Source organism: Pantherophis guttatus, chromosome 14 (assembly GCF_059756535.1).
Source record: "Pantherophis guttatus breed Tessera chromosome 14, ASM5975653v1, whole genome shotgun sequence".
NCBI lineage: Eukaryota > Metazoa > Chordata > Lepidosauria > Squamata > Colubridae > Pantherophis > Pantherophis guttatus.
Window position 1 is genome coordinate 2,963,673 of NC_142076.1, and position 18,071 is coordinate 2,981,743.

Here is an 18,071-nt window from a genome sequence, read left to right on the forward strand (position 1 = left end):
GACACCCCTCAGATTGCAGATTGTTGCATTCGTGTCATTTCTCCTAAGGTGCCAATATGTTAGGATTGCTTTTAAGAGCACTTTGTGGCACAGATGAGTGCAGGAGCCTCGCTTAGGATCTGTCAAGCATCCTGCCAGCTCTTGCATGTGGTTTGGCTACTAATTCCTGTCAAGATAAAAAGCAGCACATGTTTAGCGGTGTAGACTTCACTATCTGCCACACCATTGTTTACTTAGCAATGCTTGATTGCGTACAAAAATAATGTGACAGGAAACACCTGTTGCACACGAAGCCACTATGGGAACCCGGTGAACTAAGCTTACTCAACAAACCATGGTTAAACGGACCATGCTTCGGGACAGTGTGTTAAAGTAGCTATGGGTTGGGTTCACACACATCATTGTTAAACCATGGGGTGGTCCATCAAAGGTCTTGGGTAAAAAGAATGGTGAAACCATTCATGGAAGCCAGTTGGGTTGTGTGAACTGTGTCATAGTGCCGGCTGGTTTTAATGTAGATGTTGTGGGTCATCAAGACAATTGTGGGTCATCCAGAAATCGTGGTTAAGCAAACTGGGACTCGATGGTACTTTCGTGCAATGCGTTTATTTTGCAGATCTGCTTTTCTTGCACGGGGCCGATGTGGTGTTCAACCCGGATCCGAAGCGAACCCGGAGAGCGGTTGTGCGAACGCAGGCTCCGCTATCCGGGACGCGCGTCCGAGGAAACTTTTTGGGGAAGCGCCTCCCCGCAAACGTCTCCCCGCTCGCCCCGCGACTGCCCCGGCCGGAGACCCCGGCGTGGGCTGCGGGGCCAGGCCGTCCCCTCCTGCGCCCTGCCTTGCCCTCCGGGGCGCTGGCGCGGGGCCGGGCCGGGCCGGGTCAGGCCGGCGGGGAGCCCAGCGCCGCTCCCCCGCCCTCTCCGGCAGCGTGGCCGCGGCTCGGGCGCTCCCAGCGGCGGAGAGGCGGGGAGGCGCGGCGGCGGGGCGGGCGCACGGACCGCGCTGCCGAGGACGGGCACCGGACGGGATGCCGGCGGCGTTGGGAGCCGGGCTGAGCGCGGAGCCGGCGGCCGGGGCGCCCTGAAGCAGCGCCACATGTCCCGCAAGAAGAGCCCCAAGGGCAAAGGCGGCAGCGCCGCGCCCTCCTCCGCCCTGCCCGCCGCCCAGCAACGCGCCGCCGCCGCCGCCGCCGCCGCCGCCTCGTCGGGCGGGCCGGGCAGGGGCGCGGGCGCGGCCCAGGAGGGGGCGGCCAACGGGGGGGCGCTGCCCAGCCGGCCCTCGCTCAGCAGCAGCGGCGAGTTCCACGACGTCGCCTTCAAGGTGAGCGGCGGGCGCGACTTGGCCGGGGCAGCGGGGCTCGGCCGGCGCCCACCCAGCCACCCACCGCTCGACGGGCGGGCGGGCGGGTGGACGGACGGAGGGCTGCCCTGGCGCGACCGAGGCGGCGCGTCTTGGGGAGGCTTGGCGGGCGCGAGGGGCTCCTGCTTTCCCCGGCCGGGCTGGAGCGCGGGACGGCCTCGCAACAGGCGCGTCTGCCGCTGGCGGAGCGAAGATTCGGCGCTCGGAAGCGGCCGCGGGCTTGTTTTCCAGCCGGTTCCTGCCCCGGCGAGCCGATCCCGAAAGTGCCTGGGCTCCCGCGGCTCCGCTCCGCTCCCTAACCGAACTATCAGCCGCGAGCAGGTGCCTGAAGCTGCTGCTTGCAGGCATTAGTGCACAGTTGCGGCCGGAGGTAGACTGCGCCTGTAGCTGGAAGCTCTTCGCCCCGTGAGAGCTACTCTCCAGCGCTCCTTTTTCCAGCCATCCCCACCTCTGGCGCTGCCCGTTCCGCCCTCCGCTCACTTTCTCCCCCTTGAAGGTCCTTATCGCGGGTGGTCTTTCCCACCCAGTTGTGTTTGCCCAGCCCAGGACCCTTTGAGGAAAAAAGATGGCACCTTTCCTGATGCCAGTCTGCGCCGTAAAAGAGCAACTGGAGAAGTTTACTTCCGCTCTCCTGGTGGGACAATCTGGGTTTTGCACCTGGGAAGGGAGCCCAGGTGTGCTTAAATGAATCCTACTGCCTGGGATGTGCACACACTACTGATGGCATTTGCACAAGTTGTACAACATGTTTAATTGTAACTCCTGCGGGAATTTACTCAGTGCAGCCTTGCTTCTCACAGCACACAGAACCAGGGACCGATCCCACCGGCACTTTGCACCCTCCGTGTGCAAGAGAGGAATGGTGGCGTTGAGAGTGAGACAAACACAAACAATGAGCAGACAGGAGATCTTGTTCCAGGTTTATCCAACACACAGACTTATCTGCAAACATTCTGAGAAATAAAGACAACCCCCCCCCCCGTCCCCCCACCCCACAATAAGCTCACTTAATGAACTCGCTAGAAGAAGAGGCTTGGAAGGGTCCTATGATCTCAGTTCTTCACCTTTGTTATACTGATTCTTGGCATTACATTAAGTCAAGAAAATGTGTGTGAATCATGTTTCCTTGATCGGGTTCTGCAAGAAAGGGGCTGGACAGCCCAAGGAAGGTAAAATTTGTGGGTGCTTTATGATCCAGTAACTCAGATTACCTGCAAGGTGTTTGACTCAGCTAACGGCGTGGTTGGCCATCTATGGCTGTTGTGAGCGTCGTGGTGAAGGCATCCGGCTAGAAACTGGGAGACCGTGAGTTCTAGTCCCACCTTAGGCGCAAAGCCAGGTGGGTGACCTTGGGCCACTCCCTTCCTCTCAGCCCCGGGAAGGAGGCAATGGCAAAGCAGAAAAACCTTGCCAGAAAACCCTGCAGGGTCTTGCCCAGGCGGTCTTTGAGAATTCAGATGGAAGAATAGGGTGAGAAGTTTCACTTGGTTGATATGGATTCACTTGTGTCTCAAAGGTCTTTTTTTTTCCCAAAAGGCAACTGGACTGTTTTTTTTTCCTTGAGGAAGAAGAAGAACAAAATGTTTTGCTTCTCATCCAAGAAGCTTCATCAGTTGTGGTGGTGGGAGGAGAAAGGATAGATACTGACGGTTGAGGCTGGATGATAAGGGCATGGAAAGATAGGTTCTGACCAGTTTTTTGGGGGGGAGGAGAGGTGGGAAATGGAAGGACTCTCTCTTCCTGAGAGCTGTTGAGGCTACTTGGGGGTTGATCTGTGCCCTCAGGATCTCCTGAATCAGATTGTAGAATCTTCTTGGAACTGCTACAAGGGGTGCATTGTAGACTAGACACAGGTGGTGTGTTATTCCTCCTCTCTCTGTTGAGAGGCCTGCTAAATGTTTCCATAAATGGCCTCTTTGATCCCTCTTTCAAACCAGTGGTCCTCTCTGTCCAAAATGTGGACTTTGCCGTCTTCAAAAGAGTGGCCTTTGTTTGTCAAATGCAGATGGACTGCTGAACTTTGTCCCGATGCATTTCATCTCCTACATCGTGTCACACATCCGTAGAGATGCTCAGTCACCCAGGCCATAGCTACCTCAAAGGTGCCTTTTCAAAAGGCCACCAGATTGGGGTTTTTTTCTTGAGAAAGACGAACAAAACATTTCATTTCTCATCGGAAAAAAGCAATGGTGCAGGGTAAGGAGAGGTTCACCGATGGTTTACTTAAAGCCAAAGCAAAAAAGCCAAGAAGAGATTTTTCTAGAGAATTGGGTAGCTTTGCTGTGGTTAGAAAAGAGGGGTGGGAGGCCTGGGGCACTGATGGAAGAATTGGGTGAGGTTTTTTTTAATCCCAAGAGGTGACTTTGGAAATATCACCCATTATGTTGAGATGTGGTTTGCGCCAGCAAAGCAAAGAAAAGCAAAGCGTATTTTGGGGCCAGGTGAAGCTGAGCTGGCTAGCCAGGAGAAACTGACAGAAACCTCAGGTTCACTAATGCTGAACTACAGTTCCCAAGAGCCCAGCCAGCAGCATCAACTGGAAGTCTGCCTTCTCTGCCCAAAATTTGGAGCGGAGTAGAAAGGCTGTCACAAAGAAGAGGGAGTCAAGCTGTTCTCCAAAGCACCCGAGGGCAGGACAAGAAGCAATGGGTGGAAACTAATCAACCTGGAATTAAGGAGAAACTTCCTGAGAGTTAGAACAATTAGCTACTGGAACAATTTGCCTCCAGAAGTTATGAATGCGCCAACATTGGAAGTTTTTAAGAAGAGATTGAATAACCATTTGTCTGAAATGGTATAGTGTTTCCTGCCTAAGCAGGGGGTTGGACTAGAAGATCTCCAAGATCCCTTCCATCCCGTTCTGTTCTGTTCTGTTCTGTTCTGTTCCGTTCCGTTCCGTTCCATTCCATTCCATAGGAATAGCGATAGGAAGATTATGGTTGGCGATCAGGGAAATGCTGGGTAGTCTTGAAAGAGGCCAATTGGGAGAAAATGAACTTCCCAGCCAAGCCCCATGTCCACAGATCAATGGTGAAATCCAAATTTTTTTACTACCAGTTCTGTGGACGTAGCTTGATAGGTGTGGTGTGGTTTGGTGGGCATGGCTTGGTAGTCGTGGCAGGGGAAAGATACTGCAAAATCCCCATTCCCTCCCCACTCCTAGGGGAAGGATATTGTAAAATCCCCATTCCCTCCCCACTCTTGGGGGAAAGATATTGCAAAATCTCCATTCCCACCACACTCTGGGGTGAGCCATGGTGGCATTTGCCGGCTCTCCGAACTACTCAAAATTTCCACTACCGGTTCTCCAGAACCTGTCAGAACCTGCTGGATTTCACCCCTGCCGCAGATGAGTAATCCCACAATCCCATCCTCCCCAGCCTGTAGATGGCCTTAATCAGATAAAGGCCCAGCACTGACTGGATTTACACATCATGGTAAGCCCTGGCTTGTTTTAACCAATCTTTACTGAAGAATGGACATCGGGCTAAGCCAAACAAAAGAAACCATGGTTTGGCTTATCTCTGTGTTCCTAATAATAACGGAGTAGAGCTCACCATGTGGTTTGTTTGTTTTCAGTAGTTAGTGGTCTCTGCCTGCCCTAAACCACGAAGGATTCTTTGTACAAAGTTGTGGTGTGAACTGTATTCATGGAGAGGGTGTGTAAATGGTGCAATGACACGCTTGGCACTTTTGCTGCAGCAAACTTAAGGTCTGCCAGTCTCCGCTCCTCGCAAGAAGTTACCAAGGTCTAACATGTCATGTTTTGTCTTTGTTCCTGGTGAACAATTCTCTCTCTGCTGCTTTGGAGATGCAAAGTTACATGAAGTGTGGGGAGTTTGGGGCTCCAGTCTATCCGCTGCCAGCAGTCCTGTTGTGGAAATAAAGCTAGGGGGTCAGTGAAAAAGTGGGGTTGAAACCTAACCACAATACAATTTACACCTCCAATAAATCAATTTAAATAAATACAATTTAGCAAAGCTGGCTGGGGAATTCTGGGAAGTCCTCCTGGCTTAAAGTTGCCAAGGTTGGAGACTCCTGCTCCAGAAGATGCCCACCTGACTTGCCACTTAAGAAAAGAGAGCTCTTTCTAAATTGCATGAATAGAATAGAATAGAATAATTTTATTTCTATACCGCCCTTCTCCCGAAGGACTCCGGGCGGTGTACAGCTTATTAAAAACATGAAGCATGAAGCCAACCTCTTGCAGCCCCCGGTTCTTTTCTCTCTCTCTCTCTCTCTCTCTCTCTCTCTCTCTTGCAGTGAACGTGCATTTAACCCAGCTTGTCTCAGGCTCAACCCATTACAGATTTGAGGCAGACAGTTCCAGTTTGGGTAGCAGCTGTGTGGGAGCTGTTTCAATTCTCACCTTTGGGCTTCCAGGGAAAATTTGTGGGGATTATGATCCCAACTCAGGAGAGTTGTCAGAATAAACCGGTCAGTCTAAATCCCTCAGTTGAGAGAAGGGGGAACTTTGCTGTTAGGGAGTGGAATGGCTTTAAGCCAGCCTGCATTAGGCAAGAGACGTTGGGTGGCCTGAGGAGCAGAGTTGTCTGAAGGAAGCTCAACCAGTTTAGGAGACCATCTGAGGAGGCCAGTGGCTGAGCAGCTGTGGAAAGTGTGAAGGCAAAGCAGGACCCTTTCCTGTCTCACCTCTCCCCTTGTCCATTGGGTCCAGGAGGTCAGAGAGGCCACTGCCATCCCTTCTCATCCCTTCTCCTCCTTTTCCTCCTCCAGGTGATGCTAGTTGGTGATTCCGGAGTAGGCAAGACCTGTTTGCTGGTGCGCTTCAAGGACGGCGCTTTCTTGGCTGGGAGCTTCATCTCGACAGTGGGGATCGATTTCCGGGTAAGTAGCTATGGATGACTTCATTTGGGGCAGAGGCTGCAGCCCCAGAGCCCTCGATGCTCCTGCCAGCTGAACCGGAAGCAGTGGGCTGTGTCCCCTGTGGGGGCAGGAGAAGGTCTTGGTGGGCTGCCTGCCAAGGATCATCTCTGTCTTGAGAGCAGGGAATATTTTATTTTATTTTATTTTATTTTATTTTATTTTATTTTATTTTATTTTATTTTATTTTATTTTATTATTTTATTTTATTTTATTTTATTTTATTTTATTTTATTTTATTTTATTTTATTTTATTTTATTTTATTTTATTTTATTATTTTATTATTTTATTTTATTATTTATTATTTTATTTTATTATTTATTTATTTATTATTATTAAATTTATTTGCTGCCCATTTTCTCATTTTGAAGTGACTCTGGGTGGCTTACAGCGTAGAAACATTAACATCAGCAAAAATAAATATTCCATGGATAAAATCTTCCTTTTGCGTCTAATGGAAAAAGACCTGGAGGGGAAACTTTGGAACTTTGTTACTATAAGTAACAGCAGCAAAGCTATTTATTGTATGCACAAAAAGGGAGGACACTTCGATTCCCACCACGGGCGAAGGGTTGCCAAAAGTTGATGGAGTTGGCAGAAATGGCAAAATTGTCTATTTTGATTAAAGAAAATTAAAGTACTTTTGTGTCCCCATGGAGACAAAGCTTCTGAACTTTCTGCTTGAGGTGGAAAAGAATGAAACGTTGATTTTGGGTTTTACCGATTAGATTGATAGATACTTATAGAAATGGCTAGTTTGTATTACTATGAAAAAAAAAAGTTGTCATTTGATGTTAATGCCTTATTCTAGTGCAACAGAGGGAGTCAGAAGTCAATGTTTTGTTTTTGTTTTTCTTTTCTTATCCTCCCTCGCTTCTCTTCCCCCTCTTCCTCCCCACCGTTTTCCTATTTACTTTCCTATTTTGTATCTTATTTTATTCTACAGTATAACCCAGTGATGGCTAACCTTTTTGCCGTCGCGTGCCAAAAGTGGTGGGAGAGGAGGGGGTCGCGGGTACATGTGCCCACATCCATAATTCAATGCGCCCTGCCTTCCTGCGCATGCACATGTGACCCCCCACGCTCCCCCCTGCTTTTGGCACGTGATGGCCCGGTAGGCCCGGTAGGCCTGCTTTTTGCCCTCCCCAGGCTCCAGAGGCTTTCTAGGAGCCTGGGGAGGGCAAAAACAGCCTTCCCCATCTACCTGGAGACCCTCTAGAGGCCAGAAACAGCCAGTTTCCCGACTTCCGGTGGGACCAGAAGGCCTGAAAATCAGTTGGCTGGTGCGCACATGCGCGCTGGAGCTGAGCTAGGGCAACACTCGTGTGCCCACCAATATTGCTCCGTGTGCCACCTGTGGCATGCGTGCCATAGGTTCGCCATCATGGGTATAACCCAATAAAAATGTGAAACGAGGAAAAAAAAGTATTCCAGAAAATGCCTGAGTAACTGAGTAAGCCGTCTTGCCTTGAACCTTCCACCTGCTTGTTGCTCAGGGATGTTGGAGTCCCAAAGGGGTCTGTGAGGAGGGGAGTTTCCTTCTTGCCCGTTTTTCCATGTTGGAGGCAGCTAAGGGGCTGTAGGTCCCCCTGCTGTTAAAAAAAGAAGCCAACCCCCTTTTTTGGACACAGGTCCATGCTCTTTGGCACCACATGCTGGCTGCCCAGCGGGAATTGGACCCAGAGCCTGTTTGGCTGCTCGAGCATTGCTGGCAGGAGGGTCCTGGCTGCTCGCTTGGCCCCAGCTGTGGAGGCATTTCTGGGCTTCTTGGAAAGCTGTTTCTTGCTTCGTCTATTCTGCAAAATTGAAAAGCCCCTGAATGAAAGAGGAAAGTGTTTCCTCTCTGTCAAGCATTTCTAATTAAAATAATAATAATAATAATTGTCATTGTCATTGGGGCACTTGGTACCATGTCCAAGAATTTTACAAAACACATCAAGAAATTGCAGCTTCCTGCAATAACACCAGCGGAACTGCAAAAAACTGCGCTAATCGGAACATTGTACATCTTAAGAAGGTACTTGGTTGATGCCTAGGACGCTGGCAGCAACCCGTATCAACTGTTAGCACCAGTCAATGGTATTTGTGATGCATTTTTGAATGTTCAGTTGACTGAGTTTCATGTTTAATGAATAAAAGAGATAATACTAATAGACTTCATTTCAAGCGTTTGGGTAGCTGGCCCAGAATGTTTCAGAATAATTGTCCTGGAGTCGAACCGTACCGGTGGGTGTCATTTCCCAAAGCGGTCAGTTCTGGTGCTGAAGGGGGGGCTGCCGGGGTTGGCATTCCATTCCTGGGATAAATGCTTTACCCAGGAGGGTTGGTCATGCCTGCCAAAGTGGGCAGCAGCCGTTTTGAAAAAAAGTTTGTCACTGATTTATGATTCATGCAGTTGAGGGAGATTTGTCTCCTCTTGATCAACCACCTTACATGACCAAAGAGGAGAGGAGGAAGGAGGAAGAGAGAGGGGCCCTGTTTGTGTGGGGCTGCCCTAGACTTTCATCCCTGTTTCAGCAGCAGGCAGAGAAAATTAATTCCCCCAAGAACTGTCCAGGAGAAAGCTTGGCTTCAAACCAATCTGGGCTGTTGGGACAAGTAGAGTCCTCTCTAAGGGATGATGCCAGCTGCAGAATGATAGCCTTTTTCTAAGGCTCACCTCTCTCTTTGTGGGCCAGGTAGGAACAGGGCTGGTGGGTCCATCGGAAGCTCTTCCTGAGGGGAACTGTTGCTTCTCCTGGTCTGTTGCACTAGCGAAGATCTTTCTGGGGATTGAGACAGCTGGTACTGTCAAATCTGCCGTAAACTGGATTTCAAGGGTAAACCAGGGAATCACACCATTCGCTTTGGAATAGTGCTGAGTTTGGCTGCAGTAAATGGGCTGCAAAAGGCAGGAAGTGGGATTCCAAAGCAGATGCGCCTTTATATAGCTGTACAGCCTTCACAATTGATTCAGATGAAGAGCTTCAGAATTGGCCCCTGAGTGGCATCTCTTGGCTGCAGGGAGCCCTGAAAAAAAAAAGGAGCAGCCAGAGGTGCTGCGCCAGAGTGATTGTTCAAAACGCTAATTCCAGATCACTCTTTCTGCTGATGGTTCTGCAGAACTTGTTCCAAGCGTGGGACGCAAAAAAGGGGAAACTGTGAAAGGGTTTCTTTCTTTCTCTTTCTTTCTTTCTCTTTCTTTCTTTCTTTCTTTCTTTCTTTCTTTCTTTCTTTCTTTCTTTTTCTGTTTTTTTCTTTCCTTCCTTCCCTCCCTCTTTTCTTTCTGTCTTCCTTCTCTCTCTCCCTTCTCTTTCTCTCTCTCTCTCTGTATTTTTCCTTCCTTCCTTCCTTCCCTCCCTCTTTTCTTTTCTTTTATTTCTGCATTCCTTCCTTCCCTCCCTCCCTTCTCTTTCTTTCTGTCATCCTTCCTTCCTTCTTTCCTTCTTTCCCTCCTTCCCTCTGTCTTTTTTTCCTTCCTTCCTTCCCTCCCTCCCTCTCTCTTTTCTTTTCTTTTCTTTTTTCTTTCTGTCTTCCTTCCCTCCCCTTTCTTTCTTTCTTTCTTTCTTATCCTTCCTTCCTTCCTTCCTTCCTTCCTTCCTTCCTTCCTTCCTTCCTTCCTTCCTTCCTTCCTTCCTTCCTTCCTTCCTTCTTTCCCTCCTTCCCTCCCTCCTCTTTCTCTCTCTCTCTCTCTTTGTTCTTACAATGGGGGGAAATCGGAATGTAATAAAACATGGCTCCGTGCTTGGCTTCACACAAGAGCTTGACATCTCTAAAAGTGGAAAGATGCAACACAGTGAGAGAAAACCCACCGCAAGGAACGGAGCCGGCTAGCTAGCAGACGCAGCTCTCGGTTTTTGCTCGCTGTTTAAATCCATCGCTTTCTTCATAGTCTCTTGTCCTGTGGCTACTCATGAGAGTTTGTACTCCCCTCCCCCTCATTTAAATTTCCTCTTTGACAGTTTTCCACTGAAAGAACAACATTATTTTGCTAAGGTTTCAGGTTAAAACCTCGTTTTTGCTGGTTCTTATTCTTTTGGCAGCCTTTTAGATCTCTAATGGATGCATGGATACAGAAGCCTCTTCAATGCACACTTTAAAACTCTTTGGGTCTTCTTAACGCCTCTTCTTCCTGCTTATGAAATGGTCACCCAAATGGACCCCTGGCCAGCCCCCCCAAACCCTTTGCTAGGAAGCTTCCTCTACCCACCCCATCCAAGGGTTCCTGAGCTCTCACCCCTGAGCTTGCCTTTGATTTTTTTTGTGGGGACCAGGAGCCCCATTATTTACCCCCAAGGGAAGCAGCAATCTGGGAGCCCATCTGGGGCCTAAATACCTCTTGGAAATCAGCAATGAGAGAGGTGGTCCAGTTTTAAAGTTACGGGAAACTTTTTAAAAAACATAGTGTGAGAAGTAATTACGGAGGGTCTTCTGGCAGTGTTAGGAATCCCAGAAGGAGAATTTTTTTTTTTTTACCTAATAAAGCATCTAGAATCCTAGTTACAGTGAGCAACGTGATCCGTCAATTTCTCATCAGCTGAACAGATTGTTCTGGGAGTCCTTGAGCCGAAGAACATCACTGTTTCCTTCTGCTGCTCGGATTTTGGTGGTGGTTGCATTTTTATTTTTGACCTTCCTTTCTGAAAATCGGGGGCTGGGGGGAATCGGAATCTCTTGAGTATTAGCAGGGCTGTTTTCCCACCGCTGGTTGCAGGAAGCATCTTTGCTTGGAAAATGTCCTGCCCTGTTCCAATTACAGTTATTACAAATTACCAATTACAAATACAGTTGCATCTAAAAATGCCACCACGTTGCAAATGAACATTGGTAAACTTCCCCATGGAGCAAACTGTTCTCCCTTTTAAAAGCAAGCTCGGCTTTGTTTGAGATTTTTTTTCTTTTTTAAAAAACAGCTTTTTACCCTTAATCAGATTGCATTTTTCTGAGATGCTTTCCCCAATCTTTGCTGATTTGCAAAGACGCTTTGGGTTTCTGGGGAAAGCTTTTCCATCATGGAAGTGTGCGTTTTATGCTAGATGGCTTTCCAATTTTCCCAGGATCTGTAATTGCTCTTTTCCAATTACATGATTACCAAACATTTTAGATCATCATTTTAGAAATATGACAATAAATCAGAAATGGTTTTACAGTCTGGCAGACATATTTGTCTGAACAGCTAATGGTAGTTCTGAATGTAAGATAAATTGTTCCAAAGAGCGATCAGTCAACAAAAACTCTGCCTCTTCCATTACCATTTTTTTTGTAGATTAAAAAAAATAAAATAATTGGGAGGAATCTGGTAGCCATGGTACTACCAGACTCCTCCTGATTTTTTGCTATTAACACAGCTCTCCTCCTACAGCGTCTGACTGGTTTTAAGTCATACATGGATACACAGCATTGCGCAGAGTGCAGAAAAGGAGTAAGAAATAGTAACCTAAAGAAATTGTGGGAAAAAAATTAAAGAAAAATAACATAAACTAAAACTAGTTTACAAACTCTCCATAGTTTTCTAGCCCTGCAAATCATCCTAGAACCGTAATGGTGAACCTATGGCACGTATGCAGAGTCATATCTGAGGCAGGGGTGGGTTCTAATTTTTTTTACTACCGGTTCTGTGGGCGTGGCTTATTTTGTGGGTGTGGTTTGATGGTCATGTGACAATTCTTTAGGATTTAGCAGAGGTACTGGTCTACCAGGTTTTTAACTGCTTGCAGAACTGTACTGGTCTACCCATTTGTTTTTGGAGGCACCGGTCTACCACCACACTGCCTTTTAACACTGATCAGCTGTAGGGCGGCCCTTTGAAGCCCCGCGGCAAGAGTTTAAACAGTTTTTTTTCCTTCTAGCCGATCAGCTGGTACTCGCGAATAGATTGGGGGCGGGGCCAAATAAAAAGTAAGAATAACACGTGTGTCAGACTTGGTCAAATAAAGTAAAAGTAATCCTCAATTTATGACCACAATTGAGCCCAGTTTTTTAGTTGCTAAGCGAGAGAGTTGTTAAGTGAATTTTTCCCCATTTTACAACCTTTGTTGCCACTGTTGTTAAGTGAATCACTGTGGTTGTTAACTTAGGAACATGGTTGCTAAGTGAATCCAACTTCCCGGTTGACTTTGCTTGTTAAAAGGTCACCAAAGGAAATCACGTGACCCCGGGACACTGCGACTGTTATAAAAAAGAGCTAAGCCTTTCCATTAAAATCCACACATGGTTGGAAAAAATGACAAAAAACACATAGATTTTAAACCAGAGATTTTTTTATTAGGGATTGTGCCAGAAACATACAATAGAGAATTGAGATATTTGATTGCGAATATTTTAACAGCGGCTAGAATTGTGTTTGCTAAAAACTGGAAAAATGAGAAAATACCAACCTAAGATGAAGTTATTAAGGAAACCATGGAATGTGCTGATATGAGTAAATTGACATTTGAAATTAGAGAACAATAAGATAAACAATATTATAAGATTTGGGATTTATTTTATCAATGGCTAGATAATAAAACATGGAAATGAAATATGCAACATGAAATGAATGATAAATATAATATTTGAAAATAATTTTTATGAAGCGATAAAGCCATGATAAATGAGGATATTTATTTGTTTGATAATATGAGAAATTAGATAATTAGTAAATTTTGAATATGGGGAAAAAGCGCAAAAGACTTGTAACTGACCGTCACTGTGGAATTGGGATCGTAGAAACACCCAGGAGCATAGAAGAGTTCAGAGGCAGATGCATAAATAAATGTCTTAAACGTATTTATTCATATAATAAATCATATTAACTATGTACAACAGAGATCAAGTCTGATGAGGAACAAACATGAAAATAGAGAGATGGAGAGAGAGCGCATGATGGAAAAGGTTGGAGGGGGTTTTATACTCAGGGTAAGCCCCTCCTTTCCACATAGGGGTGGAGACACACTCTGCCTCCACTGGTGTCTATATGACACATGTGCCAATGGCTTGCAAATACTTGACAGTTACACTGTTTGCAATTGTAATGGATGATGGATTTATGTTTTATGTTTTGTTTAAAAATAAAAAAAAATTCAAAAAAAAAAAGCGCCAAGCCTTTCCATTTTGATCACGTAACCATGGGAATGCTGCAATGGTTCTAAGCATGTAGGTCATTTTTTTCAGTCCTGTTGTAACTTCAATCGGTCACTAAACGAATTGTTGTAAATCAAGGACTACTTGTATTCAGTTCAGTTCAATTCAATTCAGTTCACCCATGTTTGCAGCATTTTGTCGTTTTCATTTTACTCTGTTCCAAGCTTTTTACATCCTCTTTTATCCCTACTTTTATCCTGACTTTTCTTTCATTCTGCTTGGGTATTATTCCGTCATTTAATGACAGATTAATCTTTTTATCAGTCATTTAAACTTTTTCATAAAAGGCTCTCTCTCGCTTTCGCTCTCTCCCTCCCCACCCCTCTCTCTCCAGGGGATTGAAATAATCTCCAGGGTTTTTTGCAATGCTTTTGTTATGCTCTTGTTCTTTCATTCTTATTTCTTTCATGATTTTATAAATAGACTAATGTTTGAACCATGTGTTTAAAACAGACCCTTTTTCTAAAAAAATATTCATTACTTACCAGTGTCATTCCTTCCAAATTGCTCAATTACGTTTCCTTTTTGGCCTTTACATAATTAAACAGAAAAAAATAAGAAAACTGTGAAACAGCTAGATATATAAGGAACTATATATTCTTATACACTGCAGATAAATTTATATGGATATATAGTGTATTATAAGGGACATGGTGGCTCAGTGGCTAAGACGATGAGCTTGTCGATCGAAAGGTTGGCAGTTCAGCGGTTCGAATCCCTAGTGCTGCGTAATGGGGTGAGCTCCCATTCCTTGTCCCAGCTTCTGCTAACCTAGCAGTTCGAAAGCAGGTAAAAAATGCAAGTAGAAAAATAGGGACCACCTTTGGTGGGAGGGAACAGCATTCCGTATTCTCACATCTTCTTTCCACGGCTCCCTTCGCATTGCCTAACAGAATTTTTCCTTTAGGAGTTCTTCATTTAGAAAGTTCTGAATTTCTTCCCAAAACCCAACTCTGACTTTTTTCCCCATTCTCATTGTAGTGTAGCATGGAATGACCACCCTCCTGTGAGCGTGAATGAAAAGAGGAATCCATAGCAACCCACTTTGATATAATTATAACTTTTGATATATATTTAGCCCTTTCATTCATAACTAAATTGCTTTGCATCAAACCACATTGTCTCAAAGGTGCTTTTTCAAAAGGAAACTGGACTGTTTTTTTCCTTGAGGAAGAAAAAGATGTTTCGCTTCTCATCCAAGAAGCTTCATCGGTTCTGGTAGGAGGGTAGGGGCAGGGCAAGGATTAGTTCTGAGAGGATGGGGGGAGGGTTTGGAAGGATGATATTCCTTTGCACAGATAAACCCCCAAGTGGCTTCAAGAGCTCTCAGGGAGAGTGTTAAGGATCAGATGACTGCAAAGAAATAAGATCCTTCCATTGCTTCCACCATCCTGCCAGAACCGATGAAGCTTCTTGGATGAGAAGCGAAACGTTTTCTTCTTCCTCAAAGAAAAAACAGTTCAGTTGCCTTTTGAAAAAAATCACCTTTGAGCCAGCCAAGACTTGGATGACTGAGAATCTCCACAGAGATCAAACCACATTCTGTTGTGGCCCACCAGCTGCCAGCGGAGGTGGCAGCTGGTGGACGATGAGGAGGTTGGGGAGGAACTTGGGCCAGTTCTGGAGTCTGGGGAAGGCTCTGCTGGATGCTTTGCGTCGGATGCAGAGACAGAGCCAGGGCCGTCTGACATTTCCCAGCCACCGGAGAGGCAGCTGCCTATGGAAGCTGAGATAAGTGGGGAGGAAGAACAGCTGGGGCCTGTTCCAGATGCATGTGGTATGCGCAGAGCAGTTAGGAGAGGAGAACAACGGAGGACAAGGAGTCGACTCAGGAAGCAAGGCACACGTGGACACTGAATGGCCCCTCCCTGGCTGAGGAATAAATAGAAGGAAAGGGGAGTGGTGGTTGTAGGAGACAACCGTTTGGATTTCTGGAGATTTTGCTCATCATGTTTCATGCCTCAGAGACTGCTTGCCAGGACTTAATTTACGGCTTTGCGGCTGGAAGCTCCCAGCCTGGCAATTCTCTCAAGGAACTGATAAGGTCTGTTACGGCAGTTAACTCTTTGAAGGATTATTGCCTGGACTTTTTGGTGTGTGAATGCCATTCATTCACAGGAGATAATAAAGAAGGGTTTTTCGGGACAAGGAGTCTGTTTCTTGTTTCTGCTAATTCTGGGTCAGAACCCATTCATTCAGATGTATTACATCTTTCCCTTCCTCTTAGCTTCACAAATTGGAAACATATACAGAATGGCAGTTTTCCATGGCCTTCATCGTGTGGATTCTGCCTTTGGTCAACCCAGACTTCCATAAACCTGCTTTTCAGTAAGGTAGAGAAGGGGCAAAGCAGCCTAATATGTACCTGTATCTCAGGCAACATACCTGCTAATGGTGTTGCTGCTCAGGTTTGGGGCAATAAACCTCAATTGTAACCAAACCCCAGTTTTCTCACGAACATGCTCCTGTTATTTTAGGAGGGTTTACTCTACTGATTTTTTTTTTTTTTTGCAATCAAGCATTCTGTTGCCGTTTGTTACTGTCAAGTATTTGCAAGCCATTGGCACATGTGTCATATAGACACCAGTGGAGGCAGAGAGTGTCTCCACCCCTATGTGGAAAGGAGGGGCTTACCCTGAGTATAAAACCCCCTCCAACCTTTTCCACCTTGCTCTCTCTCCATCTTTCTCTTTTCATGTTTGTTCCTCATGAGACTTGATCTCTGTTGTACATAGTTAATATGATTTATTATATGAATAAATACGTTTAAGACATTTATTTATGCATCTGCCTCTGAACTCTTCTATGCTCTTGGGTGTTTCTACGATCCCAACTCCACAGTTACTAACCAGGAGGTGCCTGCAGGGCACTGACTCACTTGCAGGATGTAAGACATCCTTATCATTTTAAGGCTAAATTATTTGGGGGGAAATCCTACCCTTCTATAAAGTCTTAGAGATGACTTCAGGGAAAATGGACAGAGGCAAACGTTGGAAAGATCCTTCTCGAGAGAGAAAACAGGAGAAAGAAGTTTGGCTTGTCTGTAGCCTTCTTCCCTGGGGCAGAAGAGGGAGAGGAACCTGGCCAGACTTTCGGGATTCTGTGGCTTTGACAGTTATTGTCAAGTGCAGGAAATCAGAAGTCCAGGCAGTTCAAATGAACATAGGTTTATTGTATGCTAATGCTCTCTACAAGAATCTGAACTAACGGTCAAAGCAACTTGGAAGTAGATAAGAATCAGTGGAATTCAAAATGGGCTGGACTGCCATCTCTTGTGGGTGTGAAAGGACTCAAGACTGATAATGCATTTGACCCCTCCTCCTCCATCTCCTACAATAACCCAGGCATCATTGCAGAGTCTATTTTGGCTGCTTCCTGACCAGACCCACCTGAAGGGCGGCACCTTTTTTTCAGAATTACAGAGTTGGAAGAGACACTGGAGGTCTTCTAGTCCAACCCCCTGCTCAAGCAGGAAACCCTATACCATTTCAGACAAATGGTTGTCCAACCTCTTCTCAAAAACTTCCAGTTGTCAGCATTCTGAGTAATGCACCCATTGAAAGCAGAACTCTGAGGCAGGTAGATTCCTCAAAGAACATGTTTATTGGGTACATCATATTGGCACAGTCGGTGAAAACCAACTCTAACAGTTCCCGTGATTTTCACCTAATTAAAAGAGTAAAATTCCCCCTCCCAGCTGTCACCGGTCACACTTGTCTCCTCCTCCAACAGCCACCTGTTACAATGACCTTGGTTCCCACAGGAAACCTTTTTTGTTTTGACTGCTAGCTGGGCTATCTACTTCCCCCCTCCCTTCCCCCTCTCAATCTTCTTGGCAACTATGAGGCAGCACAAGATGGCTTCAGCCAGGTTCACTTCCGAGTTGACACCAGTGTTGGAGCATCAGAGAAATCTGTTTAAATGATTATATTGGTTGGTCACACAGTCAGTCCAATATCCAGAAATACTTGGTATTTTTGTCTACCTATGGAGTCCTTCCCAAAGATCTGAGATAGGCAAATTTTGTTTGATAGTGTTAAAGGTATCGTTGCAGGATGTAACCTATTCCAAGTAAAGCCGCCTTTTGCAATTGATTGAGGGTGATTTGTTAAGTATGGTTATTTATTTAGACTTTTACCTTGCTTTTTTTAAAATAAATAACTCAAGGAAGTGAACATATCTGATACTCCTTCCTCCTCCTATTTTCCCCACAACAACCCTGTGAGGTGGGTCGGGCTAAGAGACGGGAACTGGCCCAAAGTCATCCAGCCAACTCTCATGCCTAAAGCGTGACTAGATCTGAGCATCTCCTGGGGTTTGGCCCACAGTTACCCAGCTCCCTTTCATGCCTAAAGTGGGACTAGAACTCACTGTTTGCAGCACTTCCATCACTACATCGAACTGGTATCTCTCTAAATCAGAGATGGAATATAGAAGAGAGACTGGCTGAGCCAGGGGAGGAGTCAAACTGGGAATTGGTCTGAAGTACCTATGTTGGCACAAGAGGGCGGAGTCCCTTGATTGCTGTTGTACCTTATCTAATCTCACCTAGATGCAAACTGTCAGTCTGAGAGGATTCCTGTGTATTCCTCTCTATTTATGAGCAATAAAATAGCTAACTGAACTTTTCATGTGTGAGTCTGGTTGTTTGCACCTGACATGGACAGAGAGTCAAGTTCGAAGCGTGCTTATGCTGTTGCAACCATTATTGCTTCTCAGCTTGCC

General features: G+C 46.1%; 1 protein-coding gene across 1 annotated transcript in view; it reads left to right on the plus strand.

The window, feature by feature from the left end:
• The first annotated feature begins 982 nt into the window (after window positions 1–982).
• Window positions 983–18,071, plus strand: part of RAB26 (RAB26, member RAS oncogene family) — a 233,886-nt gene continuing 216,797 nt past the window's right edge. Inside the window, exons 1-2 of the mRNA XM_060693025.2 lie at window positions 983–1,321; window positions 6,098–6,208. Of these exons, the coding sequence (XP_060549008.2) occupies window positions 1,097–1,321; window positions 6,098–6,208 (336 nt within the window). The 5' untranslated portion in view covers window positions 983–1,096. The remainder of the gene's footprint in view (window positions 1,322–6,097; window positions 6,209–18,071) is intronic.